A 15,582-nucleotide genomic window follows, 5' to 3' on the forward strand; every position below is an offset into this window, starting at 1 on the left:
AGGAAAGAAAAAGATCATACATAAATAAATAAAATAGATATTAGAAATTCAATAGAAAAGATCAACAAAACTAAGATTTGGTTTCTGGAAAAGATTAACAAATTCAACAAAACTTAAAGAGACACAAATAAATAAAATCATAAATTAAAAAGGAAATATTACACCTGATACATCAGAAACACAAAAGATTGTGAGGCTACAATGAACAATTACATGCAAACAAATAGAAAAACCCAGAAAAAAAATGGAAAAATGCCTTGACGTATACAACTTACCAAGACTAAACTATTAAGAAATAGAAAATCTTAGCAGACCAATAATGAATAAACACATAAACAGACCAATAATGAGTAAGGAGATTGAATCAATAATAAAAAGTCTCCCATCAAGAAAAAAGCCCAGAACCTGATGGCTTCATTGCTGAATTCTATCAAAAACTTAAAGAATGACTCATACTAACTATTTAAAACTCTTAAAAAATTGAAGAGGGAATACTTTCAAACTCATTTTACAAGATCAGCATCACCCTGATACCAAAGCCAGATAACACTACAAAATAAAACAAAAAACAAAAAACCTCAAGCCAATATCCCTGATGAACACTGATGTAAAACATCTTCAACAAAATATTGGCAAACAGAATTCAAAGGCATATGAAAAAGATCATTCACCATGATCAAGTGGGATTCATCTTAGGGATACAAGGATGATTTAACATATGTAAAATAATAAATGTGATACATCACATTAACCGAAGGGAGAACAAAAAACATATGATCATTTCAATAGATGCAGATTAAAAAATATTTGACAACATTCAACATATATTCATGATAAAAACTCTCAACAAACTAGGTATCAAAAGCATGTACATCAACATACCCTAAAGGCCACATATGACAAACCCATAGCTAACATCGTACTCACTGGGGAAAAGTTGGAAGTTTTTTCTCTAAAATCTAGAATAAGACAAGAGTGGCCACTCTTGTCACTTCTATTCAGTATATACTGGAGGTCATAGTCAAAGCAATTAGGCAAGAGAAAGAAAGACAATGAATCCAAATTAGAAAAGAAGATAAATTGTCCTTGTTTGTAGATGACATGTTGTTATGTATAACAAACTCTAAAAAACTATTAGAACTAATATCCAAATTCAGTAATGTTACATTACACAAAATCAACATACAAAACTCAGCAAACAATCTGAAAAAAGTCAAGAAAGTGATCCCCTTAACCTAACTACAAAAAATGAAACATTTGTGAATAAATTTAACCAAGGAGCTAGAAGATCTATACATTGAAAATTATGAAATACTGATGAAAATAATTGAGAGGATAGAAATAAATGAAAAGATATCCTGTGTTCACAGATTGAAAAAAAAAAAAAAAAAGTTGATATTGTTAAAAGGTCCATACTACACCAAGCAATCTACAGATTCAATGCAATCCCTATCAAAATGCAAGTGCCATTTTTCACAGAACTAGAAAAAGCAATTTTAAAATTTGTATGAAACTACAACAGACTTTGAATAGCCAACACAATCTGGAGTGAAAAGAACAAAGCTGCACCATGTTACCTAACTTTAAAATATACAACAAAGCTATAGTTACTATAACAGCATAGAACTGGCATGAAAACAAATGTACCAATGGAACAGAATAGAGAGCCCTGAAATAAATCCATACTTTCACAGCAAACTGATTCAACAAAGGTACGAAGAACACACCATGGGGAAATTACAGTATTTTCAATAACTAGTGTTGGGAAAACTGGATATCTATGTGCAGAAGAATAAATTTAGGTAATTTTCTCACATCATATGAAAATTAACTTAAAATGGATTAAGTACTTAAATATAAGACCCCGAACTATGAAACTGCTATAAAAAAACATAGGAGAAAATCTCCATGACATAGGTCTAACGAATGACTTTTTGGATGTGACCCCAAAAGCGCAGACAACAAAAGCAAAAATAAATGACAGGATTATACAAAACTAAAAAGCTTCTGCACAGTGAAGGAAACAATCAACAAGAGTGAAGAGACATCCTACAGAATGGGAGAAAGTATTTGTAAATTATACGTCTGGCAAAAGGTTGTATCCAAAATATATGATACTCAAACAGCTCATTAGCAAACAAACAAACAAACAAACAACCTGGTAAACATCGGGCAAAGGACCTGAATAGACGCTTTTCAAAAGAAGACATACAAATAGCTAATAGGTATATGAAAAAATGCCCAATATCACTAATCATTAGGAAAATGCAAATTAAAATCATAATGAGGTATCACGTCACACATGATAGAATACCTATTATCAAAAAGGTAACAAGTATTAGTGAGGATATGGGGAAAATGGAATTTTGCAAGCTGTTGGTGGGAATGTAAATTAGTGCAGCCATTATGGAAAATAATATGAAGATTCCTCAAAAAATTAAAAATAGAACTATCATATGATCTGGCCGTCTCCTACTCTGTATACATCAAGGGGAATTGAAATCAGTATGTTGAAGATATATCTGCACTATCGTGTTCATTGTAGCATTATTCATGATAGCCAAGATGTAGAATCAACCTAAGTGTCCATCAGTGGATGAATGGATAAGGAAAATGTGGTGTATATACATAATGGAATACTGTTTCTCCATTAAAAGAATGAAATATTGTCATCTGTGAAAACTTGGATGAAGCTAGAGGACATTATGTTGAGTAAAATAAGCCAGGCACAGAAAGATAAATACCATACTATCTTACTCATACATGGAATCCACAAAGACGCAGAGAGTAGAATGATGGTTAACAAGGGCTTGGGTGGTTGGAAGATGGCAGAATTTGTGAAATATTTGGCATAGGATACAAAATTTCAGTTAGATAGGAGAAATATGTTCAAGAGATCTGTTGTATAGCAGGTGACTATAGATAATAATATATTGTATTCATGAAAAATGCTAAAGGAGTGGATATAAAGTGTTCTTATCACAAAAATCATGACTACGTGAAGTAATGCATACGTTAGCTAGATTTAAGCATTCCAAAAGGTATATATGCTTCAAAACATCATGCTGTACATAGTAAATACATAAATTTTATCTGTCCATTAAGAAATGACTTAGTTCAGTTCTGAGACAAGACATCACTCTACCCTGCTGTTCTCTAAATACAATTCAATAAATGCTCACGGCAGGTTTCTCCATAACTATTTTACAGGTGTCCTTTAAAGTGTGGGTGGTTAAACAAACCTTGGTACATTCATCATTGGAGTACTACTCAACAATAAAAAGCAATGCAGCAACTTGGATGAAATTTTTTAAAAATATGCTGAGTAAAAAAAGCTAACTTCAAAGATTTACATACTGTGTGATCTGTTTACACAGCTTTGATGAAAATTTTATATTACTTTATTTTTACTTTTATTTTAGGTTCAGGGGTACACGTGAAAGTTGGTTTGTGGATTTTTGTTCTTTTGGTTTTTGTTCTTTTTTGTTTTTGAGAAAGGGTCTCGCTCTGTTGCTCAGGTTAGAGTGCAGTGACATGATCGCGGCTCACAGCAACCTCCCCTTCCCCAGTAGCTGGGACTACAGGCACACACCACCACCCCAGCTAATTTTGGTATTTTATTATTTATTTATTTATTTATTTATTTATTTATTTATTTATTTTAGAGATGGGATTTTGTCATGTTGCCCAGGCTGGTCTCAAACTCCTGGACTCAAGCAATCAGCCTGCCTGGACCTCCCACAGTGCTAGGATTATAGGTGTGAGCCACTGCACCTGGCCCAGGTTGGTTATATAGGTAAAGGGTATGTTACAGAGGTTTGGTGTACATATTATTTTGACACCAAGGTAATAAGCATACTACTTAATGGGGTACCCATGTTTCTGCAAAGGACATGATCTCCTTTTATGTAGTCATGTAGTATTCCATGATGTATACGTACTACATTTTCTTTATTCAGTCTACTGTTGATGGGCATTTAGGATGATTCCGTGTCTTTCCTATTGTGACAGTGCCGCAATCAACATGCACGTCCATTTGTCTTTATGATAGAATGATTTATAGTTCAGCTGGCCACAGTGGCTCATGCCTGTAATCCCAACATTTGGGCAGCCGAAGCAGCCAGATCACTTCAGCTCACGAGTTTGAGACCAGCCTGGACAATGTGGTGAAATCATGTCTTTACTAAAAATATAAAAATTAGTTGGGTGTGGTGGCACAGTCCTGAGTCACAAGAATCACTTGAACCCAGGAGACAGAGGTTGCCGTGAGCTGAGATAGTGCCACTGCTCTCCAGACAGGGTAACAGTGAGACTCTGTCTCAAAAAAAAAACCCCAAAAAACAAAACTATTTATATTCCTTTGAGTATATACCTCAGTAATGGGATTGCTGAGGTGAATGTTAATCCTGTTTTAAGTTCTTTGAGAAATCTCCAAACTGATTTCCACAATGGCTGAACTAATTTACATTCCCACCAGCAGTGTATAAACATTCTCCATAACCTCCTCAGCATCTGTTATTTTTTGATTTTTTAATAATAGCCATTCTGACTGGTGTGAGATGGCATCTGATTGTGGTTTTGATTTGCATTTCTCTAATGATTGGTAAAGTTGAGCGTTTTTTATATACTTGTTGGCTACATGTATGTCTTCTTTTGAAAAATGTCTTTTCATGTCCTTTGCCTACGTATGGATGGGGTTGTATAACACTCTAGAAACGACAAAATTATGTAAATAGAGAACACATTAGTGGTTTTCAGGCGTTGGGGAGAGAGGCATATGGGAGAGAAAACAATATGGATATGACAAGACAACATAAGGGATCCTTGTGGTAACTGAAATGTTCTGTATGTTTACTGCGGTAGCACATACACAGACGTAAATGGTTAACAAATAGCAGAGAGCTATAAGCACATGCACTCACACACACAGAGGAATACAAGTAAAACTAGGGAGATCTGAATAAGATTGGTAGATTATATGAATGTCAATATCCTAGCTGTGATACTGTACAATAATTTTGCAAATGTTATCATTGGAAAAACCTATGTAAAAGGGACATGGAATCTCAATTATTTCCTACACCTGCAAATATATCTGCAATTATCTCACAATAACGTCAATAAAAATGATTTTATGACAAGTGAAAGCAATCAAATACTAGCAAAATTTAGTACATTTCTATGTCCTTCTTGTATATTTCATCATTTAAATATACAACTAAAAAGAAATAATCTAAAGAGAAAACATTATTTTACATCTCAAACCCCGGAGATTATACACAGTTGCATATTTCTGTAACTTCAGTTGAAAATATGGCATCCATAACCATATTAACATAGTATGGGGAGTTTAGGAGGATCCTAGCTTTTGGCTCTCCTCCCACAATTAATTATTGGAAGCTTTGAGGAAAGATGTCATGAGAAATTTTTGATTCAGTCAATAAACATCAATTATTCTTTTGTCTTGCTCTAATAAATCACTGGCCTATCTACAATCGGAGGCTACATATTTTAATTCATATACAATACTTTTCAATTCTTAGTTGTAATGCTCTTGTACGTTTTAGATTTCACATAACACTGATGAAACCCACTGAGCTTTTACAAGTACTCTAGGATACAGGATTCACATGTAAAACTACCATAATAAAATGACTTTTTACCAGTTATTCCTCTATTCCAGAGCTTCATTTTATGTTTATAACCTTATTTTAACCTTACTTATTCTACTTGTTATGTTAAAATTGTACTTATTTTACTCCTCCCAAGGTTAAAATAAGGATTAAAATACCATTTATTTTCATTTTTATTACTTTATTATCCCCATAAAAGTCTAGAGTCACCAGCTTCTTTTATCCATCTTTGGTGCTGGTATAAAAACACATTTCTTATTTTATGTTATGTCTTTAAACAGCATCACTTTCTTTGATTTTCCTTTTCTAATTAAACTGCTATCTTTGAAATTTTTAATTATTATGGATACATAATAGTTGTACATATCTGTTGGGTACATATGACGTTTTGATACATGCATCAATATGTAATGATAAAATCAGGGGATTTAGGATCTCCTTCAAACATTTATCATTTCTTTATGTTGGGAACATTCTGAATCTTCTCTTCCAGCTATTTTGAAATATACAATAAAGTACTGTTAACTATCATCATCCTATTGTGCTATTGAACACCAGAACTCCATCCTTCTATCTGACTATATTTTTATACTCCCACCCACCCTTCTTAATTCCCCTCCCCCTACTCTTCCCTGCCTTTGCTAACCACCATTCTATTACAAAATATCACATGTTCTCAGTCATATGTGAAGTCTACCTTGTTTGTTGTTTCTTCTCCATTTCTGCTATTTTCAGTTATTATTTAAATAACCAATTAAACTCTTGTGGTTTTTTCCTGTTTTGTTTTTTTTTTTATAATGACAGGTTTTCAATGCCCATTTCTCCCTGAAAAACAACTAGACACCCTGAATACCAGTAGATTGCCCTAGAAACCTGCCTCCAACTGGATCTAGATCACTGAATTCGGCTTCTCAAGTCCTAATCAGATTAAATCAGATTTGGTATGGCAGTTTTGTATATTCTTAGAATAGTGGCAAGATTATTTCACCTACTCTACTGAATAGCCTAGATGAATCTATTTGTTGTTGTTATTGGGAAAATGTAAGTTGAGTATGAACTAAAATTCACGAACTCTTTTTATCCCTTGTTCCTAATGTCCTCACGTATTTATTTGTCCTACTGTGATAAATACATCTTAGGCCTTTCAAAATATTTTATGAATTAAGGCTGGAGCAAAGTAGATAAATAGGTGAGGGAGAATCTATCCAAAAATTAAGCAAAATAGAAAAAAAAAAACCCCTCTTAATTACGGCTTTGACTTAGCTCATGGAACTACCTCTTCTCCAGCCAATCTGCACTTTGCTGCCAAAGACATTCTCCTGAAGCTTAAACGTGAACATCTCTCTATTGAAAAACTCACTGTAGCTCAAAAATATCTTAAAATGTTCTCATGGTATATGAGGTCTTATAGAATTTAAGTTCAAGCTATCTCTCTTCATTCCCCACAATGTTCTCTGATCAGATTGTCCTCTGTTCTGGGAGCTCAGAATCATACTCAGTCCCGTAAAGAAACTGAGCCTTTATCTAGCTCTCTATGAAAATCTAGACAACAGTCCTCATCTGTATTATTGTACTTAACAACTTGCATTATGAAGTCCTCGTGTAAGCAGAAGAGATCTGCCCATTCAATGGCAAATGCTCCTCAAAGACAGTTATCAGAAGTCACTCAGTAACTCTTTTTTTTTTTTTTTTTTTTTTGAGACGGAGTCTCGCTCTGTCGCCCAGGCTGGAGTGCAGTGGCGCAATCTCGGCTCACTGCAAGCTCCGCCTCCCAGGTTCACGCCATTCTCCTACCTCAGCCTCCGGAGTAGCTGGGACTACAGGCGCCCGCCACTGCGCCCGGCTAATTTTTTTTCTATTTTTTAGTAGAGACGGGGTTTCACCATGGTCTCGATCTCCTGACCTTGTGATCCACCCGCCTCGGCCTCCCAAAGTGCTGGGATTACAGGCGTGAGCCACCGCGCCCGGCCAGTCACTCAGTAACTCTAAGGCCATCTGCAGGATTTGAAGGTCTGCGAATGGCATGGGCAAGAATAAAAGCCAAAGCCATTGGTAATAGTAAAAACGTGCCCCTTAGAATTTTATCTGGGTCGCTTACATGCACTCCTCTTGCTCCTGTTTGTGACTTTGGATTTTCCCTTAGATTCTATCTGGCCTGATTGCAACGATCTCTTAATGTGATTACCCATTCTGGAGTTTGTCCTTGATTACCTTGACAATGGCTCCTAGCTCTACCCTTACTACAGTGTGCTCCTCGGTTATACATTATCTCAGTATCATAGGGTCAGCTCACCTTTTTGGCCTTGTAAAGATAACAGTGCTTTCCATTTTTGGTTTATTAATTTATTCATGAACATTTAGTAAGTCCCATATTATACTAATCATTAAAGACATAAAGCCAAGTAGAAAAGGTTCCTTGCCTCCAATTATCTTGCTTCTCTGAGAATGGAAGGGAAGGGTCAGGCTGCACCTGTCAGGCCATCTAACTACTGGGGTCTTCTTGACTCATTTGTACTTAAATGTTTTAAACCAGATACACCAGCACAGTTCTCTAGTTCCCCAGCCTCTAGACCAAGAGAGAATATGTTTCTTTATGAATGCTGATAATACTTTGCTAATTATGAATTTGTGTTTAAAGTTGAAAAAGAATAAAGGAACACAGCTGGATGTATTAGTATGGGCTCATGAAAGAGACATAACCTTGGATGTTGAACCTGCATAGTCCTGTTACTTCATGGATGACACAATGAACTGAATCTGAGACACTTCTAAACCATCCCAGCATGCACTGCAGCATTGGCAAACTGGAGGCTCTGTTTTACAAAATGAATACATGAATGGATGAATTGTGGATGGATGAAAGGATGCTTTTTTAATGGCCTATATGTTCTTCCAAATATTTCTGACCATTAAAAGAATTTAAAGTCTAGTTTGAATTTCATCTACGTCAAGAAACTACCCAAAGTCCCTAGTTTAAGGTGATCATTGATTCCTTGAATTCACATTCAAACCAATGAATTCAAATAGCTTATTATTTAATCTGTACCTGTATAATTATACATTTATTATAGTTATGAGTATATGGTTGCCCTTAATGGATTAGAAATCTGTTGATATCTGGAAATATAGTTGACCCTTGGACAACGTGGGTTTGGAGCGTATGACCTCTACATTGGTTTTTTTCAATAGAACACAGACAGAAAATATAGTATTGGCAGATGTGAAACCTGCATATAAGAAGGCCTGATTTTTCATATGCATGGTTTCTGCAAGGCTAACTGGGGGAAATGGTCGTGCATAGATTTTGGTGTATGTGGTGGTCCTGAAACCAATTCCCCATATCTACATAGGGATGACTGTATATTTTATACTGATGCCCTGCCATGATATTCATCCTGCCTGGCAGGGAACAATCACTGAATAAATAATCTGTGCATGAGTGCACTTCCTAATAGATAATCTTGGATCATCCATCTATGTTCAGTCAATATGTAGAAAAGATCAGCATATTATTCATGACATATTAAATACACACTGAGTACTTACTCTGGGCTTGGCAAGAATGTAGTTCAAATTTAATCACCTTAACATTTGCTCAATCTGTGAATAATATGACTTTACCAAATCATATTATTACCTTATATCTTGTTATCTCATAAACAGAGATATAAGTAATGACCTCAAAATGACTTTTTGAAAAGAATAAATTAGCATCTAATAAACAAATATACAGCTTTAAAAATCATCTTGTTGCAAGGAAAGGAAACAGAACAAAGTATTTTCATAATTCAGTACAAAGTTAAGAACTAGAGTGGCATTTAAAGTTCTAACAGAATATAGAGAAAGGGCCCAGGAAATTGACTCACATTTATGCTATGTAGGAAAAGGAGTGCTTCATATAATACTTATTTCATAGGGTGAACAAATATATATATATATTTATAGATATTTTTATATTATATATTATATATATGTATGTGTTTGTGTGTGTGTGTATGTATGTATGTGTGTGCACTGACAATCATAGGAAAGAACATTTTCACATGTAAGCAACTTTGCAAACAGGGAAGCAGAGGCAAAGAGAAAATGCATGTTTCCTAACAAAGCAAACAAAGGTCAAGTCTTCTCTCAAACACTGTTTCAACTCTATTCAGTCCATTGTTACTTCAAAACCATTTTAATATTTTTCATTATATAAAAGCTGTTCCTCTATGAAGTTAATGAAATTAATGATATTTATATTAAAAAAAACAGTTGATGTTTATCAAGAATAAAAAAAAAATCCCTGAGACAAATGGGGAGACTCAGGAATTCTCCCTTTTTTTATTCCAAGCAAGCCAAGGAAGCTCCAGTATACATACATATAGCATATATATATTTAACTGATCATCTATAAGAAAATACATTCAATTAAAATAAATACTATACTATAGGTATGTGGTAAAGACTAATTTTGTGGAGCAAAATTCCATCAGAAAGTTTGCTCAAGTTTTAGTTTTTTCCAAAGCATTTGAATCATAGAGCCTACTTTTTAAAATACCAAAACAAATACTTTGGACTTATTGTGTAAACAGCCAAGTTATCATGGTGCATATACCTCTCGTTACAGCTACTCCCTATTCAGAACATCAGAATAAAGACAGAAAGAAGACTGCAAATACAGCTTCAGTTTCATTTCATACTGAAATACCCAGTAAAGGTCCTCTTTGGTAGGCTGGTTGTACTAGCAAAACAAAACAAAATTTATTATTATCATATTCATTCAATACTTAATATGTGCCAGTCAGCGTTCTAGGATTTTTGTACATACAATTTCCTTGATGATCTCAAGAACTCTATCAAGTAGGTAGATAAAGAACCTGAGTCTAAGTCACATGCCCAAGGCTACACAGCTCATGAATGAAAGGTCAGAATTCAAATATCTTCTTTTGGACTTTGAGATCTTGTTCTTGACCACCATATGTGTTTACTATTCATAACAGTATCTATTACCCGACTTAGATGAGAAAACTGAGGTTGAAAGCTCAGTACCCTATTTGAAGTTTTTCTTCTATGGAGTCATCCACTGAAAATTAAATCAGGTTAAAAATTATTAAATCAGGTTCTCCTTCAGATCACCCTTCCAAATTACACTCTGCCACTAATCATTGTGATTGGGACACCTTGTAAAGTCACTATTCTTTGTTTTTATCATTTATATTCAACTTATTTCCTTGATTATAAAAAGAGTAATATGTTGAAACCAATAAAAACATATGTTTCATTCCTACAGTAATCAAGAAAAAGTGGTTCTGGCTGGAAAAAGCATTAAAAAAAATGCCCTGAGTTATTTTTGGCCCATACGGTATCCCCAAGACACGTTCTCCCTGTGGACACAGAGCAGCATATGGCTGTTCTTTTCACAATTCAGGCTCTTCTGTTTACTCTGAACCTCTAGGTTACAGTATGTTTTGTAATCACTAAAAAGGACCACCTGCCCCTTGAGAGTTTCTGCCTAACAAAAGAGAGAGACTCGTTCGTTCTAATTCACTCTCAGGTAGACAATACACCCCTCATATGTGGGCCGAGATTACTGAGTAGAAAACTTAAACAAATTATGCTGATTGTATTGCTAAATTAAGAACATATGTCAGTTTCATAAAAAGAAAAAAGAAACAGTAATGTTTGGAACAATAAAGACAATGCTTTGGAGGAAATGAAATACCTAATATATTTTCCAGGAAAAAGAAAAAGAATAATCTACTTATTTCAAAAATTCATTCAATCCACTAAGAGATATTCAAGGCAAATTTATTGCATTCAAATATGCCTAACCATATACCCTCTTTCTACAAATTTATACTATGGTTGAACTCAGCCAGAAAAACTGGCTCTTTGAAAACAAGCAGAGTTCAATCCAATAACTGACTGATACATGCTTACCATTGAGAATGTGAAAGCTATCATAAATCTGGTTTAATAGAACAAGAAGAGATAGAGTATATGGAGAAGAGTAAATCCTCCTGTCAGTATCCTCCTTTGGCCACAGTGACAATTCCCACCAGAGGCTGGGCCAGATTAGGAACCTCTCTCTAGGCTGCCATTGCAAACCCATATATATACCTTCATCAGTGCACCTGCTTCGTTGCGCTAGAATGGTTGGTCCGACTGTTTGTCTCTCCTTCTAATCCGTGAGTGCCCCAAGAGCAGGGTTCACCTATTCACTCTAGTCTCAACACCTGTTAACAGAGTATGAGCACAGACTGAACTTACCAAATCCATTCAAAATATATCTGCCTAGGGGATGATACCTACCCACATGGTACCACAGGAAAATAAATTCATCTTATATAAAGTTTACTTTTTGAATGCAGAGAGATTTTCCAAGTATTAAGGCCAATGTCAAAGACAGGCAGAAAGGACTGGCTGTGGGGACAAACAGTCAGCATTTTGAATGCAAAGATTGTCTCTGAACTTTCTCACACAAACTCAAGTTCCTCTTCTTATGGGACCTTCACTTTACCCAGTACACTCATTATCTATCATGTCTCTCACTGACCATGTGGAATATTGAGATATTGGACTAATCATAAGCAACATTTATAGACCTCTGATGTGCCAAACACGGGGCAAAGTTATTTATTGTATTACTTCATTTAATGCTTATTACAACCATATAAGGTGGGTGCTACTGTTTTCATTTTAGACATGATAAAACTGAGGCAAATAATTTGTTTAGTGCTTTGCCACAGATCTAAGCAGAACATTAACAAGTCAGTAGCTTGCCAAGCATTCTAATACTCCACCTTCAAGCAGGTGACTAATGCAACTCCTAAGGATAAAAGTCATTTGATTTGTCCTGATAATCCTCAGAATTCAATTCTTAATTTATAACCTCTCCCCACAGTCCAATTTATTATTTTTTCTTCTAAGAGCTGCGTTTTCCATTTCAGTAAAACCAGCAATGCTATCTAGTTACAAATGATCATAATCATGCATGAGAAATAATTCTCACAAATTGTTTTGATACATTTTATGAACAATAACACAGTCATAAACATAAAACTTTCATGCACTGTTAAATGTACATAAAAGAGCAGCTTGAGATTGAATAGGAAGTTTTATAACTACATTACGTGTATATGGTGAGATAGGTATATATATGTACTTGTGTGTAAAATTATGTCATGTAATGATATTGTATGTTAGTGCATATATTTCTGAAACATTTGATTTTGCTGTGTAAATCCCTAATCATCAGAATATATTAATGATAGGCAGTTTGACATTAATAAAAGTCAGACAAAAGTAGCTTTCCTATCTTAGACCTTGTCAAATCATTTCTGTCTTATTTCATTTCCCATAGGTCCTCTTTCAAAAGAGCTTTTGTCAAAAAGCTATTGATTATCAATAACCTGTGGCACTATCAAAGTTATGTTTCAGTAAATGTCAATTTGGATTGCAGAACAATGGATAAGATTTCATGAAGCACCTACAAGTAGTAAAATATTGCTATGTGGCTTTACGTATCACTACAATAGTTAGAAACATAAGCTGTCTGTGCATTATTAAATGCATAGCTGTAATAATTATCAGGAAGAAAAATAAATCATAATCTCTCTGGTTCTGTAATTTCTCATCGTCTACTTTTCTGAGAACTTGGGTGACTGGTGCTGCATAGACATATCACTTCGGGGGACATATTTGGAAATAGAAAAAATTGATTAAAAATATCAAATTGATGTCTTCTGATTAGGTTCAAACATGAGAAAGCATGTGTACACTCTCACAGTATTATGGTAGCTCTGAGAATCAAGAAGAGGAGATGCTTTTGTTAGAGGAAAGAGTGAATTACACAAAAAAAAAGAACAGAAGAAGAATATTTTCCTAGTTTATTTGAAGCATTTAAAAAACATTCCACTGTCTACTGTTCTTGTAGTTATTTCTTGGCCACCAAATTTCTGTGAATAGTCTTACATTTCTGTGGAAGAGATGCTGGATGAATGAACTCCAAACCTCGGCTGAGACTATAGAACGTGCTCCATCCTTCTCTACACCTAAAAAAGCCAGTGTGCACTAATATGTGGCAAAGGGCTGTTGAAATGTGAAATAATTCTTTACAGTAAGTAGATGCTACCCTCCCTGGCCTCCCCACCCCAGCATCCACAGCCCTGTGCACTGATTTCCTGGACCTCCCTTATCCATCAAGTTCAGAATTGGTTTCCTGTTCCAGAGTCCCTTAGGATTGAAGAGTGATGGCACCTAGTAGCTCTCCCCAAATCCCCCAAAGACCTCTGCCCTAAGAGAGCTCCTCTGAGGGAGTGCCCACCAGTCTTGGACACCTGATGAAGTTCCTCCTCCGTACAGCCATCCCCACGTGCTAACCCCACTGGGTCCCCATCAGATTCCAGTCGAAAGAAACAGAACCCTGGGTGATGGTGTGACACCTTGCAGGCAAATGCCCAGGTGCTTTTGGGTACCAAACCCAGGTCTTGGGAACCTGCTTCCAGCTGGGCTCTTCAAGTCGCCCTCACATGGCCACTTGTGGAAACTGAGAATTAAGGGACCTTGACCTGAAGAGTGCCTGAGGTAGACAAAAACAGCAGGTAGCTCTAAAGGCCGTTAAATAATCTGAACATCACCCTTGGATACATCAGCCTTCCCTGGTGTTGCAACTGAAAGAGGCAATATAAACGCATAGTATGATTCACTTCCATCAACCTGATATAGCCAGAAGGTCTCACCTTGTGATGTGGCAAAGGTGATGTGCCCTTTTTTTAACCCCAAATTTATAAACAAGGGCCTATTCAGTCAATTCCACCCCACCTCCAACACACAGACATACGAAAATTCTACAAAGATTACAACAAATTTCTCTTTCATAAAAAGGCAAAATTCCTGTAAGTGTATAGTTAATTACAGAAAAAAAAATCAGATCATTCATTAAATTATTACAGATATCAGAAGATTTCTCTAAAGAGGCTCAAGAATGTCCACAACATTTCAAAACTGAAGTGAGAATCAAGTCATACATTTTCTAAAAGTTTATTTATGGGGAAAATCTATTCTGGCAAAAGTTACATACTTAAAAATAAAGCATCCCTCCTGGAGAGCTGTACACATTAATAGATGTTTATAATGATACTTGCTTTTAGATGAAGCTGATTGGTCCAGTGGCCGATGACTTTGTACTCTGTGCTTTTGTTGGTTATTTGATACTGGAAGATATCATAACGTCCAGGAGCATCTCCGTTTTCATTAAAAGTGACAGGAGTGCCAGCACTGCCTATAAAGATTTAGAAAACAATGTTAATAAAGTTTTAGTAAGATAGCTCACTGGGCTTATTTTTCTTTTAGAAGGAATGGTAGATAAAAATATATTGTGTGCAGTAAGTGATACAAAGATTGCAATCCATACAAGGTCATTCTTGATAGCATAATATCTTTTACATGAAAAGAAGCCTAGACGTATATACACGAGTAAGATGTGCTTTATTGTACACATTAGAAAGTAAATGATGAGTATCCAAGTTAAGCAATGCACATAACAGCTAAATAAATAAAAGTTGATAGGCTGAATATTCAATACTGGCTCCATAGTATGATAGTTAATAGAGAAAAATGTAAATGTTTTGAAGCATGACAGCTATTGTACAATTCGAACTACTAACAGCAGTTCAAATTATAGCAGGAGAATGTTCTGGCCAGATTCCTGAGTTTTGCTTTTTCTAAACTCTCTAAAGCAGTTGCCTTTTCAGTTCCTGTGCCTCTGCTACTTCTGCCCCAAAGTATATCAATGGGGTCTACTGTTGGGAACCACTCAATCTATGGGAAGTCTCAACTCTGCTCAGATCATAAATATTCTCCCCCTTCACAGTGACAGGTCTAAGAGTGGCAGAGCAGCAGGATGCAAGAACTGTAGTCTTTTCTAAACTCCATTCCTTTTGGAGGTTTTCATCTTTTCTCTTAA

General features: G+C 35.4%; 1 protein-coding gene across 1 annotated transcript in view; it reads right to left on the reverse strand.

Moving 5' to 3' along the window:
- The window catches only part of GRM8 (glutamate metabotropic receptor 8), an 801,552-nt gene that overhangs the window by 159,990 nt on the left and 625,980 nt on the right, over window positions 1–15,582 (reverse strand). The window contains exon 8 of the mRNA XM_007982809.3: window positions 14,762–14,898. Coding sequence (XP_007981000.1) covers window positions 14,762–14,898 — 137 coding nt within the window. The remainder of the gene's footprint in view (window positions 1–14,761; window positions 14,899–15,582) is intronic.

This window comes from Chlorocebus sabaeus, chromosome 21 (assembly GCF_047675955.1).
Source record: "Chlorocebus sabaeus isolate Y175 chromosome 21, mChlSab1.0.hap1, whole genome shotgun sequence".
NCBI classification, from domain to species: Eukaryota; Metazoa; Chordata; class Mammalia; order Primates; family Cercopithecidae; genus Chlorocebus; species Chlorocebus sabaeus.